At 37.0% G+C, this 16,946-nt stretch overlaps 1 protein-coding gene across 3 annotated transcripts in view; it reads left to right on the top strand.

Moving 5' to 3' along the window:
- The window catches only part of ATG5 (autophagy related 5), a gene marked incomplete at both ends in the record, with an annotated part of 99,411 nt that overhangs the window by 23,619 nt on the left and 58,846 nt on the right, over positions 1 to 16,946 (top strand). For 2 of the 3 annotated variants that reach the window (XM_080700204.1, XM_080700205.1), the window contains 2 exons: positions 768 to 846; positions 13,028 to 13,190. The exons of the other annotated variant lie outside the window; for it this stretch is intronic. In XM_080700204.1, coding sequence (XP_080556330.1) covers positions 768 to 846; positions 13,028 to 13,190 — 242 coding nt within the window. The remainder of the gene's footprint in view (positions 1 to 767; positions 847 to 13,027; positions 13,191 to 16,946) is intronic. 3 annotated transcript variants of the gene reach the window in all.

Here is a 16,946-nt window from a genome sequence, read left to right as displayed (position 1 = left end):
AAATGCTGGAATTACAAGTGTGTGCCACCATGCCTGGCTCTTTAGTGCACTTTTTAAAGGATATTCTAAATCTATTTTTATTTATTTATTTATTTATTTATTTATTTATTTATTTATTTATGGTGGTACTGGGGATGGAACCCTTCTACCTCCGGGCTACACTCACAGACCTATTTTATATTTTATTTGGAAACAGGGTCTCTTAAGCCAGAGAGGCTGGCTTCCAACCTGTGTAAACCTCCTGTCTCTGCCTCCCAAGTGCGGGGATTACAAGCGTGTGTACCACCACACCCAGCTGAATCTATATTTAGATATGTATACATAGTTAAAAGACTGGAAGTTTAGTATGTTGTAATATTAATGGGAATAGCCATAGAAAAGGTTATTTGCATGCTTTTTTAAATGCTGTATTGGTTCTTAGAATTTCCTAAAATTTTAAATTATTTAAAGCTATTTAAATAAATTTATAGTTGCCCATTATGAATATTGGGATAATAATTTAGCACTATACTTATGTGCCATAACAGTGCAGAGAGTTGATAAAGAATGCCTTCTTATAATCCCATTGTATATGTTGGTTTCTGGGGGGCCTAGAAAGTGTTTCATAATATCCCAGGGATGGATCCATATAAAATACTACCTTACCACAATTGGTAATTAAAGCTCATGGCATTTTTTGGTAAAACAAGTGCTGGAAATTTGTTTTGGAGTCAGAATTATAACTTTACATAGTTTTTCTCTCTTAAAATATACTCTTTCGTTTTTAGGCATTATCCAATTGGTTTGCTCTTTGATCTTCTTGCATCGAGTTCAGCTCTTCCGTGGAACATCACAGTACATTTTAAGGTATAGTTTAAGTAGTGTTTCCCATTTGTCCTACTGGCCATACTTAATAGAGTAGATTTTTTTTAAAAGTGATTTATTGCTTTTCCCTTGACCATCTTAGTTACTAAACTTCTATTAGTGTTCTTCTATAAAATATTTTTTAATTTCTCCCTAACTTTTGGTTGAACCATTTAAACTTTTAATGCATAAGCACCCTTATGTTTTTAAATTAGAATTGAATTCACTATGTTGCAGTTTATAATGGTTTTTAGGTTTTATGTTAATCTTTGAAAGTCAAATCGAAAGAACATAATTCCTGGGTTGAGTGTGGAGTGAATGAAGGTTTAGATGGAAGTTAAAAGATTTGATGGGCCTCTGTTTTGAAAAATGTATATTCTTGTAGTTTTTAAGACTAGAATAATTAGTGTGATTTAATTTTGTTTGTATTATAAAGTGCCAGTCCCCCTTTCCGCTAGCCACCCTGCTTCTGCCCCATCCCTCAGTTCATTCACAAACACCATTGAAGGATTGGAAAACACTTCTTTTAGTTGATTACTTGCAGTGCTTCTCAAATGGGCAATGGGCAGTGGAAGGGGTCACGTACAGTTTGAGAATAGTGTTTGGTTACTTTTCTTTAAAGGTACCTATTCAAAGTCAGTGTGAAAAAGCTTTTCCTTCTGTGTCACTAATTGAGTGTGGGTCATTAGGACTTATTCCCTACATGTGTGCTTTAATGTTCATTGCTCATTACAGTGTTATAGAGCTTAGTTACCACAAAACTTTATGAATCAAGCATGTGATTCTGATAGGCAAGAATTTCATTCCCATGCTATATGCAGAATAAAGACTGCACATATACAGCAATTTAAGTTTAGAAGGGTATGAAGCTAAAATGACTTCAAATATATTAAGAGTATAGGTTCTGTGTTTGCTTAACAATCTTTCCTATTAGTGTTGGAAAAGAAAATAATTCCCATATTTAGGTTATTATTTTTTGTGTGGGGGTGAGAAGTACAGTCTAAAAGACATTGAAATCTGTTAAAATATATTATAGCTATCCAGTAATTCATTAAGAAATACTGAGATTCTTCTCTTAGGTAGCCAGGCACTATTCTAGGTGCTCAGGATACATGAGTGAATGCTACAAAGATCTTCAAACACTTGGATACTTTATGGTACTTAGTTGGTACTACATAGTAAGTTCTCTGTAATTATTGGTTAAATGAGTCATTGGGTTTTAGTGATAGGAAAGACTAAGGCTTGTTTTGATTGGTGTAATACAAGTGTCTCAAAGCCATCCGTGGACCACTGTAGTGTGTGGGAATATCCTAAAAAAAAAAAAAAAAAACAACCCTTTCAAGGGATCTGTCAGGTTATATTTGTTCCCATGATGATATTGAGATATTCTCCCTTTACATTATAGCAACATTTGCATTACTCTATCAAAACTATGATGATTAGAACTGCTGAGGACCTTAGCATAAAGCAAAGTAGTGCACCAAACTACCAATGGTCATTGTATTCTTGGCAATCACGGCTTGCAGTAAAAAGAATACTGGTTCACTTAAGACTGTTCTGGATAAAGCAGTTAAAAACAAAGTGTTTTCAGTGCTAGATTGTGTGTGTGTGTGTGTGTGTGTGTGTGTGTGTGTGTGTGTGTGTGTGGTACTGGAGATTGAACCCGAGGCATTCTGCTTTCAAACTATACCCCCAGCCCTACTTTTTATTCTTTATTTTGAAATAGAGACTCATTGAATTGCAGAGAGCCTCACTTAGTAGCTGAGGATGGCTATGAACCTGTTTTCTTTTTTTGTAGAATGAGAAGTACAATTCATTCACTTTCAAGAAAAAAGCAGATACCCAAGTCTGAGTAACCAAAGCTTGTGTGTTTGATAGTCTTTCAGTGAATAATGCTGTTCTGTGAAAACCCTGTCTGGGTCAACTGGAAACCAAGCAATGGTGGCACAGTGCTTTTCTTCCAGACAACTTTTATGTCATGCAACAGAACTTTTTGTGTATTTCCCACTTTGTCACACAAGATAATAAAAGACATGAACTTAGGAGTCGAGATTAATAATAATTAATGTTTACCTCAGTGGTAGAGCACTTGCGTAGGATGCACAATACCCTGGGTCTGATGCCAGCACTGAGAGCTGGGCGTGGTGGTGCTTGTAATCCCAGTACTTGAGAGGCTGAGGCAGGAGAATCACAGGTTTGCAGCCAGCCTGAGTTACTTAGTGAGGCTCTCCACAACTTAGTGAGACTCTGTTTCAAAATAAAAAAACAGGGCTGGGGGTGTAGCTCAGAGGTAGAATGCTCCTGGGTTCCATTCCCAGTGCCCCCCTCCACACAAAATAATATTTGTTCCAGTGATAAAATTTGAACTTTAAGTGTAAACTGAAATTTTAGAAAACATTTATGTGCCACCATGAGCTTGACAGCTTTATTCCAAAAGAATTTTCTGATATGATTGGTAGTTGTTTTAACATTCAGTGTGTGAAAAGTTTCATAAAGTGAAATGTGCTAACATGTAGGGATCTAGAACTCAGTGAATCAGTGAACAATGTTAAAAATCATACTTGGTGTAAAAGACTCATTATTTGAATTGCAAGGTTAGAATGAAGGTGTTTAAGTATAAAATGTTTGCAGGTATGATTAGAGGTTCCACATTAGTATTGTAATAGATTATACTTTTAAAATTAGGTGTAGTATTGAAGAACTTCCACAATCTGACAAAAGCTATTAAAAGACTCTTGCCAGGGAAGGTGGCACAGAGCTGTAATCTCATTACTTGGGAGGCTGAGACCGTATCATCATAGACTTAAGGCCTTAGCAATTTAGCCAGACCCTGCTTCAAAATAAAAAGTTAAAAGGGCTGGGGGTATAGTTTGGAGGAAGAATGCCTCTGAGTTCTATTCCTATTCCTAAAAAGCAACAAAAGTTTTTCCCAACTACCTATCTTTGTGAGTCTAAAGTTTTTTTTATAATAAAACTTGAACGAAAGCAATAATAATGCAGAATATTGAGCATAATGCTGGCATCTTCCCAGGTATTTTTGTTATTGTTGTTGTTTGTTTGTTTTCTTATTCTTGAAAACAGTTATTTTTAATGAAGATGAGATTTTTCTTTTAACATGTAATGGGATTATTTTTGCTATATTTAATGAATTGATGTTTTAAAACATCTTATTTCTAATTCTTAATATTGTAAATATAATAATGTAATCCACATAGAAACAAGCTCTTTGAGGTTATTAGTAAGTCATACATTTTCTTTCAAATAGGAAAGTTCATTAGCAAAATCAATTTGAGGAATCCTATAACTAATAAGGAAATTATACAGGACATTTTAAAAATTTGCTCAAGATACACTGTATTTCAGGTTTTCTTATAGCTTCTGATTTGCTTGTGTTGGAAGACAGTTACTGTCAGGATTCTCCTCAGATGTCTGCCCTGCTTCCCTATTCTGTACCAAGTTCTCTTTAACATTATGTCAAAACCTATCTTATTGCTAAGATTATCTTCTGGTGTTGAGTCTATAGCTTATACTGGTTTTATAGGCTTGCCTCTTTGGATTGCCGTACTGCTTTTGAGTCATTATAATGAAACGTGGTAAGCATTAATTTGTATATAGAAAACCAATTTTTTTTTTAGTGAGGAAACTAAGTTTCTAGTAAATAGTTTAGTCACTCAACAGATTAAATTTATTGAATAACATTTTTATGCCAGTTAATGGTCCAGCTTTTTTTTGGGGGGGGTGGTACTGGGGCTTCTGGAAACCCTTCTACCTCCAGGCTACACTCCCAGACCTATTTTATATTTTTATTTGGAAACAGTGTCTCTTAAGCCAGCAAGGCTGGCTTTGAACCTGTGTGATCCTCCTGTCTCCACCTCCCAAGTGCAGGGATTACAGGCATGTGCCACCACGCCCAGTCCAGCATTTTAAAAAAATCTTATATTCTGTGGTCTTGAAATATGCCAAATGATGCTTATGCCTTAATCAGACTTCGTGGAATTTGCTTATGGCTTTTTCCAAAGGTTGTGATTTTGATTAGATTTTTGTATAGTGCTAGATCTGCCAAGAGACCTCCTTGCCTCTGCTACACTCATATTTCAATCAGATTGAAGTTCACACTTAATTCTTGAGAAAAAAACTGTTGAAAAATTTTCAGACTATGTTTTCTAATTTTAACTGATGCTTGTGATCTGAATAGATTTAAATGTTCATAGTAAATCTATTTTAATACCTACAGTAATGCTTTTCAAACTTCACTATGCTTTCATACTATCTCAGTATCTTCTTAGAGGCCAGTATACAACTTAAAGACCCTGTTTCAAAATAAAAAGTGCTAAGGATAAAGCTCAGAGGTTGAATCCTCCTGAATTAAATCCCTAGTATCAAGCCTCGCCCCCAGACAAAACTACAACCACCACACAAAAACTGCCACCTTTGCTTTATTACTCTTTTTGTATCCTCTGATAGTTTTTCATTAGTCCTATATGCCTGCTGCTTATGAAGCTGCATTATAATTAAAAGGTTGCTTATAGTGTGTAGAATTATTCAAAAGGGAGCTAGGTTAATTCAGTAATTTAGGGACATTAGATGAAGATAGTGAGCTTAATAGAGTAAGCAAATTGAATAATACTTTGATGCTTTTTGTTTTTTCTTTCCTGGACGCATGGTGCTAATTTAATTTGAGAAGAGCAGACATTTTAATTTTGAATTTTTGTTAAGCAAATATTACTCTATATTACTGGCTATTTTATAGTACTGACCAATAGTATGTTGTATTTGTTATCTATTGCTGTCTCACAGACTACAGGTTGAGAGTCCTGTGTCCAAAATGGTTGGGATCCGAAGTCTTACTGTTATTGGGACTTTTTTTGGAATGTGGAATATTTGTTTAGTCATTATCAATTGAACATCACCAATCCAGGAAATTTTGAAATGTGCAGAAATCTGAAAGGAATAGAATATACATATATACGTATATACGTATGTACATATAGACATATATACATATATTCTTTCATAGCTTCAGTGCACCAGGGGTCTGGGCAAGGTTTACCTGGGCCTTCTCTTCTGAGGCTGCAGTCCAAGTGTTGGTGGGCGGCCTTCTTATTTGAAAGCTGAGGAAGAATCCACTCTCAGGTTTACTCAGGTTAAGGGCCTTGTCAGATTCTGTAGGTTGAGGGCCTGGCTGTTGGCTGTGAGCTGCACTCAACTCCTTTAAGAGAACTCTAGTTTTCTTGTCATGTTGACTTTTCCAACATGGTCATGTACTTCATGTCAACAAAAAGAGTCTAGAGGTAGCAAGACCAATCTTACATAACATGACTTAGTTACAGGAATGACATCCCTTGACCTTGGCATTTCTTCCAATGATTAACATAGACTTATCATGTGACACAGGATTTTCACTCCCAGTAATATACCCAGAAGAGCTGGGCGTGATGATACACATCTGTAATTCTAGTACTTTGGAGGCTGAGACAGGAGGATTGCAGCTTTGAGGCTAGCCTCAGAACTTAATATGACTCTGTTTGAGACAAAGAAGGCTGAGGTTGATCATTGGAGGAGCTACATGGTTAACCTAGACACTTACTGTGGGGGAAGGGGAAATGTGTGTGGGGAGAGCACCAAGCACAGTCTGAATGTATGCCATTTTTAATACAATCCACATAAAAATAAAAGTAAAATAAAATAAAAAATAAAGTAGGGCTGAGGGTATAGCTCAGGAGTAGAATGGCCTGGGTTCGATCTCCACTACCAAAAAATAAATACATGTGTGTACACACATGCATGCACACCCAAGAGAATTGAGAACACATGTCCAGACTAAGACTTGTACGTGAACATTCATGGTTGCATTATTTATAATAGGAAAAAAGTGGGAATAACCCAAATTCATTGATTGATGATTGGATAAACAAAAATGGAATATAATTATTCATGAAAGGAAATGAATTAATTATGCCAGCCACAACCTTGAAAACATGATGTTAAGTGAAAGAAAATTGCATATGGTATAATTCATTGCTATTAAATGTCCAGAACAATCAACTCCATAGAAATAGTACATTAGTGGTTTTAGGGAACTAGGGGGAGGATGGCATAGAAAGTGAGCAGTCATGGGATTTCTTTCCTTCTGGGCTGTTGAAAATGTTACAGAATTGGATAAGTGATGATGGCTGCACGGCCTTTTAAACATAATGGAAGCCACTGAAATTGTACTGTTTTAAGAGGTAAATTTTAAAAGATATAAAATTTGGAGATTTTACATCTTTGGTGTGTGTGTGTGTGTGTGTGTGTGTGTGTGTGTGTGTGTGTGTGTGTGTGTGCAGTAATGTGATTGAACCCAGGGACATTTTACCTCTGAGCTACACCCCCAGCCCTATTTTTTAATCTTTTGGTTTGAAACAGGGTCTCACTAAGTTGCAGAGGGCCTCGTTAAGTAGCTGAGGCTTGCCACGAACCCATGATCCTCCAGTCTCAGCCTCTCCTAGCGGAAGATTTTACATCTTTAAACATGTGCCACCATACCTAGCTGTATCTCAGTTTTTAAAACAAAACAATGGCTAATAATTTGCCAGTATTATTCTCCAATAACATGTCTTAAGAAACTCAGTAAAGCCGAAGACAGATAAATATTTAGAAAGTCACACCAGGCACATTATTATTATTATTATTATTATTATTATTATTATTATTATTATTATTATTATTGTGTTTCTGGGAGTTGAACCCAGGGGCATTCTACCTCCAAGCAACACATCCCTAGCCCTATTTTTTATTCTTTATTTTGAAACAGAGTCTAAGTTGCAGAGAGGCTCACTAAGTATCTGAGGCTGATCTCAAACCCTCCTGTCTCAGCCTTCCAAATGCTGGAATTACAAGCATGCGCCACCACATTCAGCCCATACCAGGCACGTTGTAATCAAACTGCCAAAAACCAGTTATTAGTAAGAAATTTTTTTAAGAGAAAAGTAACATGGCATAAAAGGGAACAGTGATGTAAATGATATCTGGTTTCTTTTCAAAACAGTGAGGTCAAAAGACAGTGGAGAGCTGGGTGTGGTGACTCATGCTTGTAATCTCAGTATTTGGGAGGCTGAGACAGGAGGATCGCAGGTTTTTGGCCAGCATCATTTACTTAGTGAGGCCCTCCACAACTTAGACCCTATTTCAAAATAAAGAATAAAAATAGGGCTGGTGATGTAACTCGGAGGTAGAATGCCCCTGGGTTAATCTCCCAATACCTTGAAAAAAAAAATGGAGTAGCATCGTAAAGTACTGTAAGGAGTTACAGGCAAGAATGGAATGTTGGAAATAGGAAATAAGTAAGTATAAAGGTCATTTGTTTAAAGGAGAAAAAACTGTTTAAAGCAAGAATGATGTAATTATAAGAAGGAGTTCTTAGCGTATGTATAAGTAAATGGCTATAGTCATCCAAAGTGTACCAGTATTAGGAAATGCGTTATAGTTCCCCTAAACCATAACACAGAGGGTAGGGGCACTAAGTCCTCACTCATTCTTGGGCCAAAGAAGGTATCAAAAGGAAAATGTAACACACATATTAAACATTTGTGGGACTCACCTAAATGCCTAGAGGGAATTAAAAACTTTAATTTTCAGCCGGGCGTGGTGGTGCACGCTTGTAATCCCAGCATTCGGGAGGTTGAGACCGGAGGATCGCGGTTTGCAGACAGTCTCAGCTACTTAGTGAGGCCCTCTGCAACTCAGTGAGACCTGGTTTCAAAAAAATAAAGAATAAAAAATAGGGCAGGGGGTGTAGTTCGTAGGTCGAATGCCCCTATGTTCCACCCCCAGACCCGCCCCCCCCAAAAAAAAAAAAATCAAAAACAAAACCAAAAAACAACTTTAGTTTTCTACACTAGAAAAACAATTTTGGGAAAGAAAGATTGACTATAAAATTTAAGTTGATGTTAAATTTTGGTGCATTGATTCAGTTAACTTTTATTAGCTTTTTTATAATATATTACTCTCTCATCCTAAAAATGATACTTTGGAAGAAATGTTTGACAAATCCCCTCCCTTTCCATCCCCATGCATACACACAACACAGAAATCTTGAGGAAAAAAATCAGTGTTGTATTAAAGTAAGCTTTTAAACTATGGCCTGATTCTTGTGTCTAAATGTTGAATCTGTTGTGAGAAATGACTTAATGATAAAGTAATTTGCTATGTGCTTACAACTTCTGCTTGTTTATTCAGGTTTAGTTTCTTCATAGTTGACATGGAAAATACATTTATTGTTTTACTTTATTGTAATAGCAGAGCATCCTAAGTTTGCAATATTACTAATAGATTGAAAGCTTTTTTTCTTTTAATGTTCAGTTATTTCAACAGTCTGGATTAATATTTTCATTAAATAGTACAGTTAAAAATATTGAAGTAAATGGTACTTTTCAAATTGCTTTTTTAAAAGTGAATTTAGATTTGTTTTATCATGTGTCCGACTTGGAAGATTAATGAAAAAGAGTAAACATGGTGTCCAACTTACTTCCTTTATCTAGAAAAATTTGTTTGGACTAAAAAGAAATGCGCTTACATACAATGGGTAGTGCATGTTAGAGAAGATTAGAGATGTAATGAATCAAGAGTCTCTTTCACTGTGGTTTAAAAAGACTCTCTACTCCCACCTCAAGCCAGTCAGGGAAAGAGGAGCATCTCATGAGCAGGAGCCAAGAGCTTAGGTTGAGACTTCTGCCACTTTGTTTTCTACCACAATTAATTCAACTGCTTGGGCTGCCTAAACATCTCTCCCTCCCTCCCTCCCTTTCTTTCTTTCTTTCTTTCTTTCTTTCTTTCTTTCTTTCTTTCTTTCTTTCTTTCTTTCTTTTTTGGTGGTACTGGGGTTTCTGGAAACCCTTCCACCTCCGGGCTACACTCCCAGACACCTATTTTTTATATTTTTTTATTTGGAAACAGCGGGGCCAGCTTCAAACCTGTGCGATCCTCCTGTCTCCACCTCCCAAGCGCAGGGATTACAAGCATGCGCCACCACGCCCGGCTGATCTCTCTTTTTTCTGTTATTGCTCTCTTATGTTTTTCCTGGTTAATATAATTAATGAGCCTGCTGCCTTCCTAGAGAGAGGTAGGCATTCTGTTGATGGGTAATACCTGTGCACATGTGTGCGCTCACTCTCACTTTCTCTCTGTTTTTTGTAGTCCTGGGGATGGAACCCAGGGGCTTTATACCTCCAGTCTACTCTCCCAGACCTGTTTTATATTTGATTTGGGAAGAGGGTCTCACTAAGTTGCTGAGAGCATGAAGTAGGTGAGACTGGCTATGAACCTGCGCTATCCTCCTGTCTCAGCCTCCCAAATACTGGGATTGCAAGTATGTGCCACCACACCCAGCATCTGAACTCTCTTGATAGACTGTTCTTTTTCTACAAAGTTTAGTCATTAGTAATTGTTAGCTTTCAGGTCTAAGTGTTAGACTTTTTTTTTTTTTTTTTTGGTGTGGTACTTGGGGTGGAACCCAGGGGCTTTTCTGCCTCCGGGATATATTCCCAGACCTATTTTATATTTATTTGGAAACCTAGTGAGGCTGGCTTCGAACCTGTGAGATCTTCCTGTCTCAGCCTCCCAAGCACGGGGATTACAAGTGTGCGCCACCACGCCCGGCTAGGTATCAGAAATTTTTTCAGTTCAGAAACCTGCAAAACTGTTAAAGCATGAAAACAGCAAAACTAAGTATATTGTGGTTGTGGGAGCCATTGAGATTAGTAGCCTAGGCTAAGCACATGTTCTTTCACAAACGGTGTTTTTCTTCAGGCTTCTCCAACCACTATTTCAAGAGCCCTCACAGCTTTTATGATAATTGACTTGGGTACAAAATTTTAAGAAATGTGAACAGTACTTAAATAGTAAAAAAAAAAAGTCATAATTCTTGAAAAAATTTATTTGGAATAAGAACATTCCTATTTGCAGATATTCATTTACAACCAAACTCGAAATTATACAATATATGAAAGGCCATTTTAAACTTTGTTCAGGGCTTATATATGCTAGGAAAGCACATTATCACTGAGCTATACTCCCACCTCAAAACTTCTTTTTAATTGACAAAAATTATGTATCTTTATATTTAAAATTCAAAGCCTTTTTACATTTATAGATTAATTTTACTGTCATGAGAATCACGATTTCTGTGGAGTGTCCTGAGTTTTCAGATTCCTTAGGGAAGGGACCTCAGGACCTTGAGGTCGTTTGCTTTCTTTTGTGGCAGAAAAGAATTTCAGCATGTTCCAGTCAGAGACAAAGATGGAGGTTTATTTAGGGAAGTAGGAGATACACATTCAAGGGAGAATTCAGTGAGAGACCCTGTGAAGGGGTGCCAGGGATGAGAGGCTAGCCCTCTTTTTCTTATTCTTTTTCTTTTTTTTTTTTTTTTTTTTTTTTCGTACTGGTGATGGAACCCAGGGGCATTCTACCTCCCTGCCACATCCCCATCCCTTTTTCTCCCCCCCTTTTATTCTTTATTTTGAAACAGGATCTTACTGAGTTGCAAAGGGCCTCACTAAGTAGCTGAGGCTATCCTCAAACTGTAATCCTCCTGTCTCAGCCTCCCAAATGCTGGGATTATAAGTGTGGGCTACCACGCCTGGCTCCTCTTTTTTTGAATTCTCAGGTTCTGGCCATTTAATTGGTGGATGCTAGGTGATGCCTGGGTTTGACCAATGGTCAGATACTTTTGGGGGGATCCTTTGTTAACCAAGCACCTCAAGAATTTCAGGTGGGAAGATAGGCCATTATACCTAAAAATGTGGGCCTACTGAGGATTTTTTGCCTAAGAAAAACCAGACCTGTAGATGAAGATGAATTATGTTTCTAGATTTTAAAACTATAGTTTCCCTTTCCTTTCCAGTTTGTCTTATTTCTACCTGTTTTATTTCTCCTAGCCTACCTCAGTGCCAATGTTAACGCTTTTTAGGAATAGTTAAAAGTTGTGTTCCATTTATAATGCACCTGAAGTTCTTTTTTAATTCAATGTTTAGGTTTTAGAGGTTTATAGACTTAAAATGGAAAACAACTGATCTCTAGAAGTAACCATCACAGTGCTAATTTATTTGAATATAGTGGTTGATATACTTTAATATATTGTAAGTAAAGTCATAGGATTTAGCCATTTGCCTTTAAAAGAACTTTTAACAGCGTTACTAAGGTCTAGTTGATGAGTAGTTAACTATACATACTCCAAAACTACACTTAAAGGTTTATACCATGTTTTATATATTCATTTACCATACTTTGTATAGTTATTGTTCTTAGTTGGCTGTATTTACAACAAGCTGTTGTGAATACTCACGTGTAAGTTGTTGTATGGACATATGCTTACATTTCTTTTACATTTCTTTTAAATACATAGTCATGGAATAGCTGGGACAGATGGTAGGTGTGTGTTTATTCTTTTTAAGAAACTACCAAGCTGTTTACCAAGGTAATTTTGCCATTTTGCATTTCTGTCCTTGGTGTATGATAGTGTCATTACATAATCTTTCAGACTCTTGGTATGATCAGTTTAAAATTTGTTTTAAAAATTACTACTCTTAGCTGGCTGTGGTGGCACATGCCTGTAATCCCAGTACTTAGGAGGTGGAGACAGGAGGATCCCATTTTCAAGATCAGTCTCAGCAACTTAGTGGGACTCAGCAACCTAGCGAGACTCTTTCAAAATTAAAAAGTAAATAGGGTAGGGGTTGTAGTCCAGAAGTAGAATGTCCCTGGGTTCAATCTCCAGTACTACCAAACATAAAAATAAAAAATACCCTCTTCTGTGTTGTTACAAACATATAGAAGTGTTATTTGGGAAAAAAACCAAAATGTGCCAAATAGCTTAAGGCTAGTTTGTGTGTTGCTGGGGATTGAACCCAGGAGCATTCTACCTCCAAGCTACACTCCCAGCCCTGTTTCTTAATTTTTAAATTTGAAACAGGGCCTAAGTTGCTGAGGCTGACCTTAAACCCGCGATACCTGCCTTACCCTTTCAAGTACTAGGATTACAGGTGTGTACCACCATGCCCAGTTACAGATTTTAAAGTTAATTTAAAAATATGCTTGTAGTTATTGTAATGGTTAAAGATAGTTTGCTAAAAACATTTACATCTCTGCTTTAAGAAGGTAATTTTGTTATGTATGTACCTGTGTTATATGTGTATTTTTTCTTTGACAGAGTTTTCCAGAGAAAGATCTTCTGCATTGTCCATCCAAGGATGCAGTTGAAGCTCATTTTATGTCGTGTATGAAAGAAGCTGATGCTTTAAAGCATAAAAGTCAAGTGATCAATGAAATGCAAAAAAAAGATCACAAGCAGCTCTGGATGGGACTACAGAATGGTAACTATAGCAGTTTCTATTTTCAGAGTATTACTTTAAAAATGTAAAACTGAGCCGGGCATGGTGGCGCACGCTTGTCATCCCAGCACTTGGGAGGCTGAGACCGGAGGATCGCGGTTCGCGGACAGCCTCAGCTACTAGTGAGGCCCTGTGCAACTCAGTGAGACCCGGTTTCAAAATAAAGAATAAAAAATTGGGCAGGGGGTGTAGCTCGGAGGTCAAATGCCTCTGGGTTCCATTCTGAGACCCGCAAAAATAAATAAATAAATAAATAAAATAAATAAAAATGTAAAACTGATAACCCTGCGAGTAATTGATATGTTTTAGAATTGGTGGTCCAAGCTAATTCTAGCTTCCACATCCAAGTTTGTACAGTAACTATTTTTAGTCAGCGCTTCCATTGTACCCTTCCAGGGTCCCTCTGTTCATGGATTTCTACCGTTAGACTAATCACTTAGTCCATGACTTAAAACAGCGTACACTTTATGTTTAGCTCTGAAGTAGGTGCCATTATTTGCAGGGTGTGGTCCTCATTTCTCAGGAATTACCCTTCTGGGATCACAACTGAAAACTGTGCATACTTCTACTTAGACAGGGATCCAACTTCACCAGTGCTTTCTTAGTTCAGGAGGCTTCTTTGTGTAGATTCTCTCTCACTGTAATTTAGAAAATACCTCCAAGGGAAAAGATGAGAGGAACTTGGAGCTCATCTCTGTATTCCTGATCTTGTGTAAATCATAGATCCTTAATCTTGCCTACATTAATAAACTCTCTAATCCCTTTATACAGTTGCCTTTAATATATAGTACTTGGCGTTAGCCAGGCGTGGTGGCTCATGCTTATAATCCCAGCATTTGGGAAGCTGAGACCGGAGGATTGCGGTTCGCAGACAGCCTCAGCTACTTAGTGAGGCCCTGTGCAAATCAGTGAGACCCGGTTTCAAAGTAAAGAATTAAAAAATAGGGCAGGGAGCCGGGCGTGGTGGTGCACGCTTGTAATCCCCGCTTGGGAGGCAGAGACAGGAGGATCGCGCAGGTTCAAAGCCAGCCACGCGCGCTGGCTGAGAAGACCCTGTTTCCAAATAAAAATGTAAAAATACGTCTGGGAGTGTAGCCCAGAGGTAGAAGGGCTTCCAGGAACCCCAGTACCACGAAAAAAAAAAAAAAATAGGGCAGGGGGTGTAGCTCGGAGGCCGAATGCCCCTGGGTTCTACCCCCAGACCCGTGCAAAAAAAAAAAAAATATATATATATATATATATATATATGTATATGTATGTATATATATGTATATGTATGTATATATATATATATAGTACTTGCTTTGCATAATTTCTGTATGCCTAAATTTTAGTTTCTTTGGTAAATTAACTATTAATAGTTACATATACAAGTTTTATTGCTCGCTCTTCGGTCCTGGGATCATTGCCTAACAACAATGTGTTCATGAACAGTGACAGATCATAGCACTTCTTACATGGCCTGTCAGTACTAGTCACTGCCTTTGTTATTTATGTCACCTACAGAGGCAGAGCCTGTGGTGGGTTGTTTCTTTGTTTCCAGCAGTAAGCTATATAACACTTTATAAACATGGATAATTGAAAAAGAGAGTTGGCCAAGAAACAACAGCAAGGAAAATACAGCAAAGAAACAGTAATGATGTTGAAAGTGATATTTGAGTAGAAGTTAACTGGTAATATCTATCTTTGGGAACATTTACATAGTTGCCTTTCAGGAGACCAGATATGCAGCCAGAGGAATTTAGTGAAGGCCAACTCATTGATGTATCAATGAGGAAAGTTACTGCAAAAAAAGATGAAGGTATTCCAGAGTAAGGATACTGTTGATGTTCATATAAAACATTAAAAATTGATTAAAATGTAAAAATACTTTAGTTTATCTAGGCATGGGAAAGGTGGGTGCCCACAACATGTTACTTTTTTACAAAGAAATAAGTATTCTAATTATTAATGTTTCTGGTGTTTTAAATTACCTTATGATAAATACTGGTTTTTCTTCTTTATTTCTTACATATATTTATGATAGTAAAGATTTTTAACAAAATTTTTTAAATATCATGGAATAATTATGATTTTTCTTCTATGCATTAAAATTACTCCTCATAGTTTCAGCTTACATGGTCACTTATGCAGTATGAACATCCATGCAGAGTTAGGACATTTTATATCTTACCGTGTGTGTGTGTGTGTGTGTGTGTGTGTGTGTGTGTGTGTGTGTGTGAGAGAGAGAGAGAGAGAGAGAGACATACATACATACATACATACATACATACATACATACATACTGGGAATTTAACCCAGAAGCCGTCTTATTTCTGAGCTCCCTCTTCCCCCAGTTTAGTATTTGTTTCTGTGTTTTTTTTTTTGTTTTTTTGTTTTTGAGGGGGGGCACTAGGGGTTGAACCCAGGGACATTCTACGTCCTAGCTACACCCGCAGCTCTATTTTTTTTTTTTTTTTAATGGTCTCAGTTGTTGAGACTAGCTGTGAATCTGTGATCCCTTTTTATCAGCCTCCCAAGTACTGGAATGGCAAGTATGTGCCACCACACCTATTCTTTTTTTTTTATCTTTTCTAGTCATTTTTACAAGGAAATTAAATAAGTTATTTGATGAATGTGACACCTATATTACCATGTAAAGAGGTGTTTGTAAAATTTATTAAACTTTATGGAAAATACAGAGCATTATTTTAACCTTAAGTAGCATATGAGGCATATATTTTATTATCTACTGTAAATTAAATTTTATTATTTCTGTAAATTTCTTAGATTTGACCTTGGTGACATGGAATATCTCCTTAGTTTCATATTTATAGATCTGGTATTTTTCTTTTCTCATTTTAGCACTGGAGGCTGAATTCAGGAGCATTGTACCTCCAAGCTACACTTCCCCCCAGCTCTATTTTTATTTTTAATTTTGAAACATGGTTGCACAGTTGCAGAGGCCGGTTTCTAACCTATGATCTTTCTGTCTCAGCCTTACAGTTACTGTATTTTAGGTGTGTGCTACCACATCCAGCTAGATCTGGTATTTTTAGTTACATGGCAGACACCAGGCTTTTTACCTCATTCATATTATTAAGTATAAACATTAAATTAAAATAATTTACCAACTTTGTACTTTCTCTTTTTTTCCTGGATATTTGAAAAATAAGTGATATTTTGGAACATTTGTGAATAATAAGATAGCCTAAATGGAATAAGCTGGAGAATCAGATAAAGAGAAGGGATTTGAGAATAATTTGACTTTAGAATTGAAGAATTTGATTAATATTATTTTTAAATTTTATTTTTTGTCATGCTGGTTGTGGAACCCAGGGGCTTTTCTACCTCTGGGCTATACTCTCAGAGCTATTTTTATACTTTATTTGGAAACAGGGTCTCACTGAGTTGCAAAGGGCCTCTCTAAGTAGCTGAGGCTGTCTGCAAACCGTGATCCTCCGGTCTCAGCCTCCCAAGTGCTGGGATTACAAGCGTGTGCCACCACGCCCGGCCTATTTTTTTTATTTTTAAATATGCTTTTATTGGTGCATTGTCATCATACATCATAACGAAGTTCAGAATGCTAGGGACATACATGCACACAATACTTGGTGAGCTTCTCCCAGATCCCGCCCCCTCCCTCCTCTTCCTTGTAAATGATATTGAGGTTGGCATTGATAATTTCTTATATGTACTAGCATCAATTGAAGTGTTCCCTTCATCAATTCCTTCCTCCCACCTGTGTCTCCTAGACCC

Source organism: Muscardinus avellanarius, assembly GCF_963383645.1.
Source record: "Muscardinus avellanarius genome assembly, chromosome: 8".
In the NCBI taxonomy this organism is placed as follows: domain Eukaryota; kingdom Metazoa; phylum Chordata; class Mammalia; order Rodentia; family Gliridae; genus Muscardinus; species Muscardinus avellanarius.
This window is presented reverse-complemented; position numbering and strand designations above follow the sequence as displayed.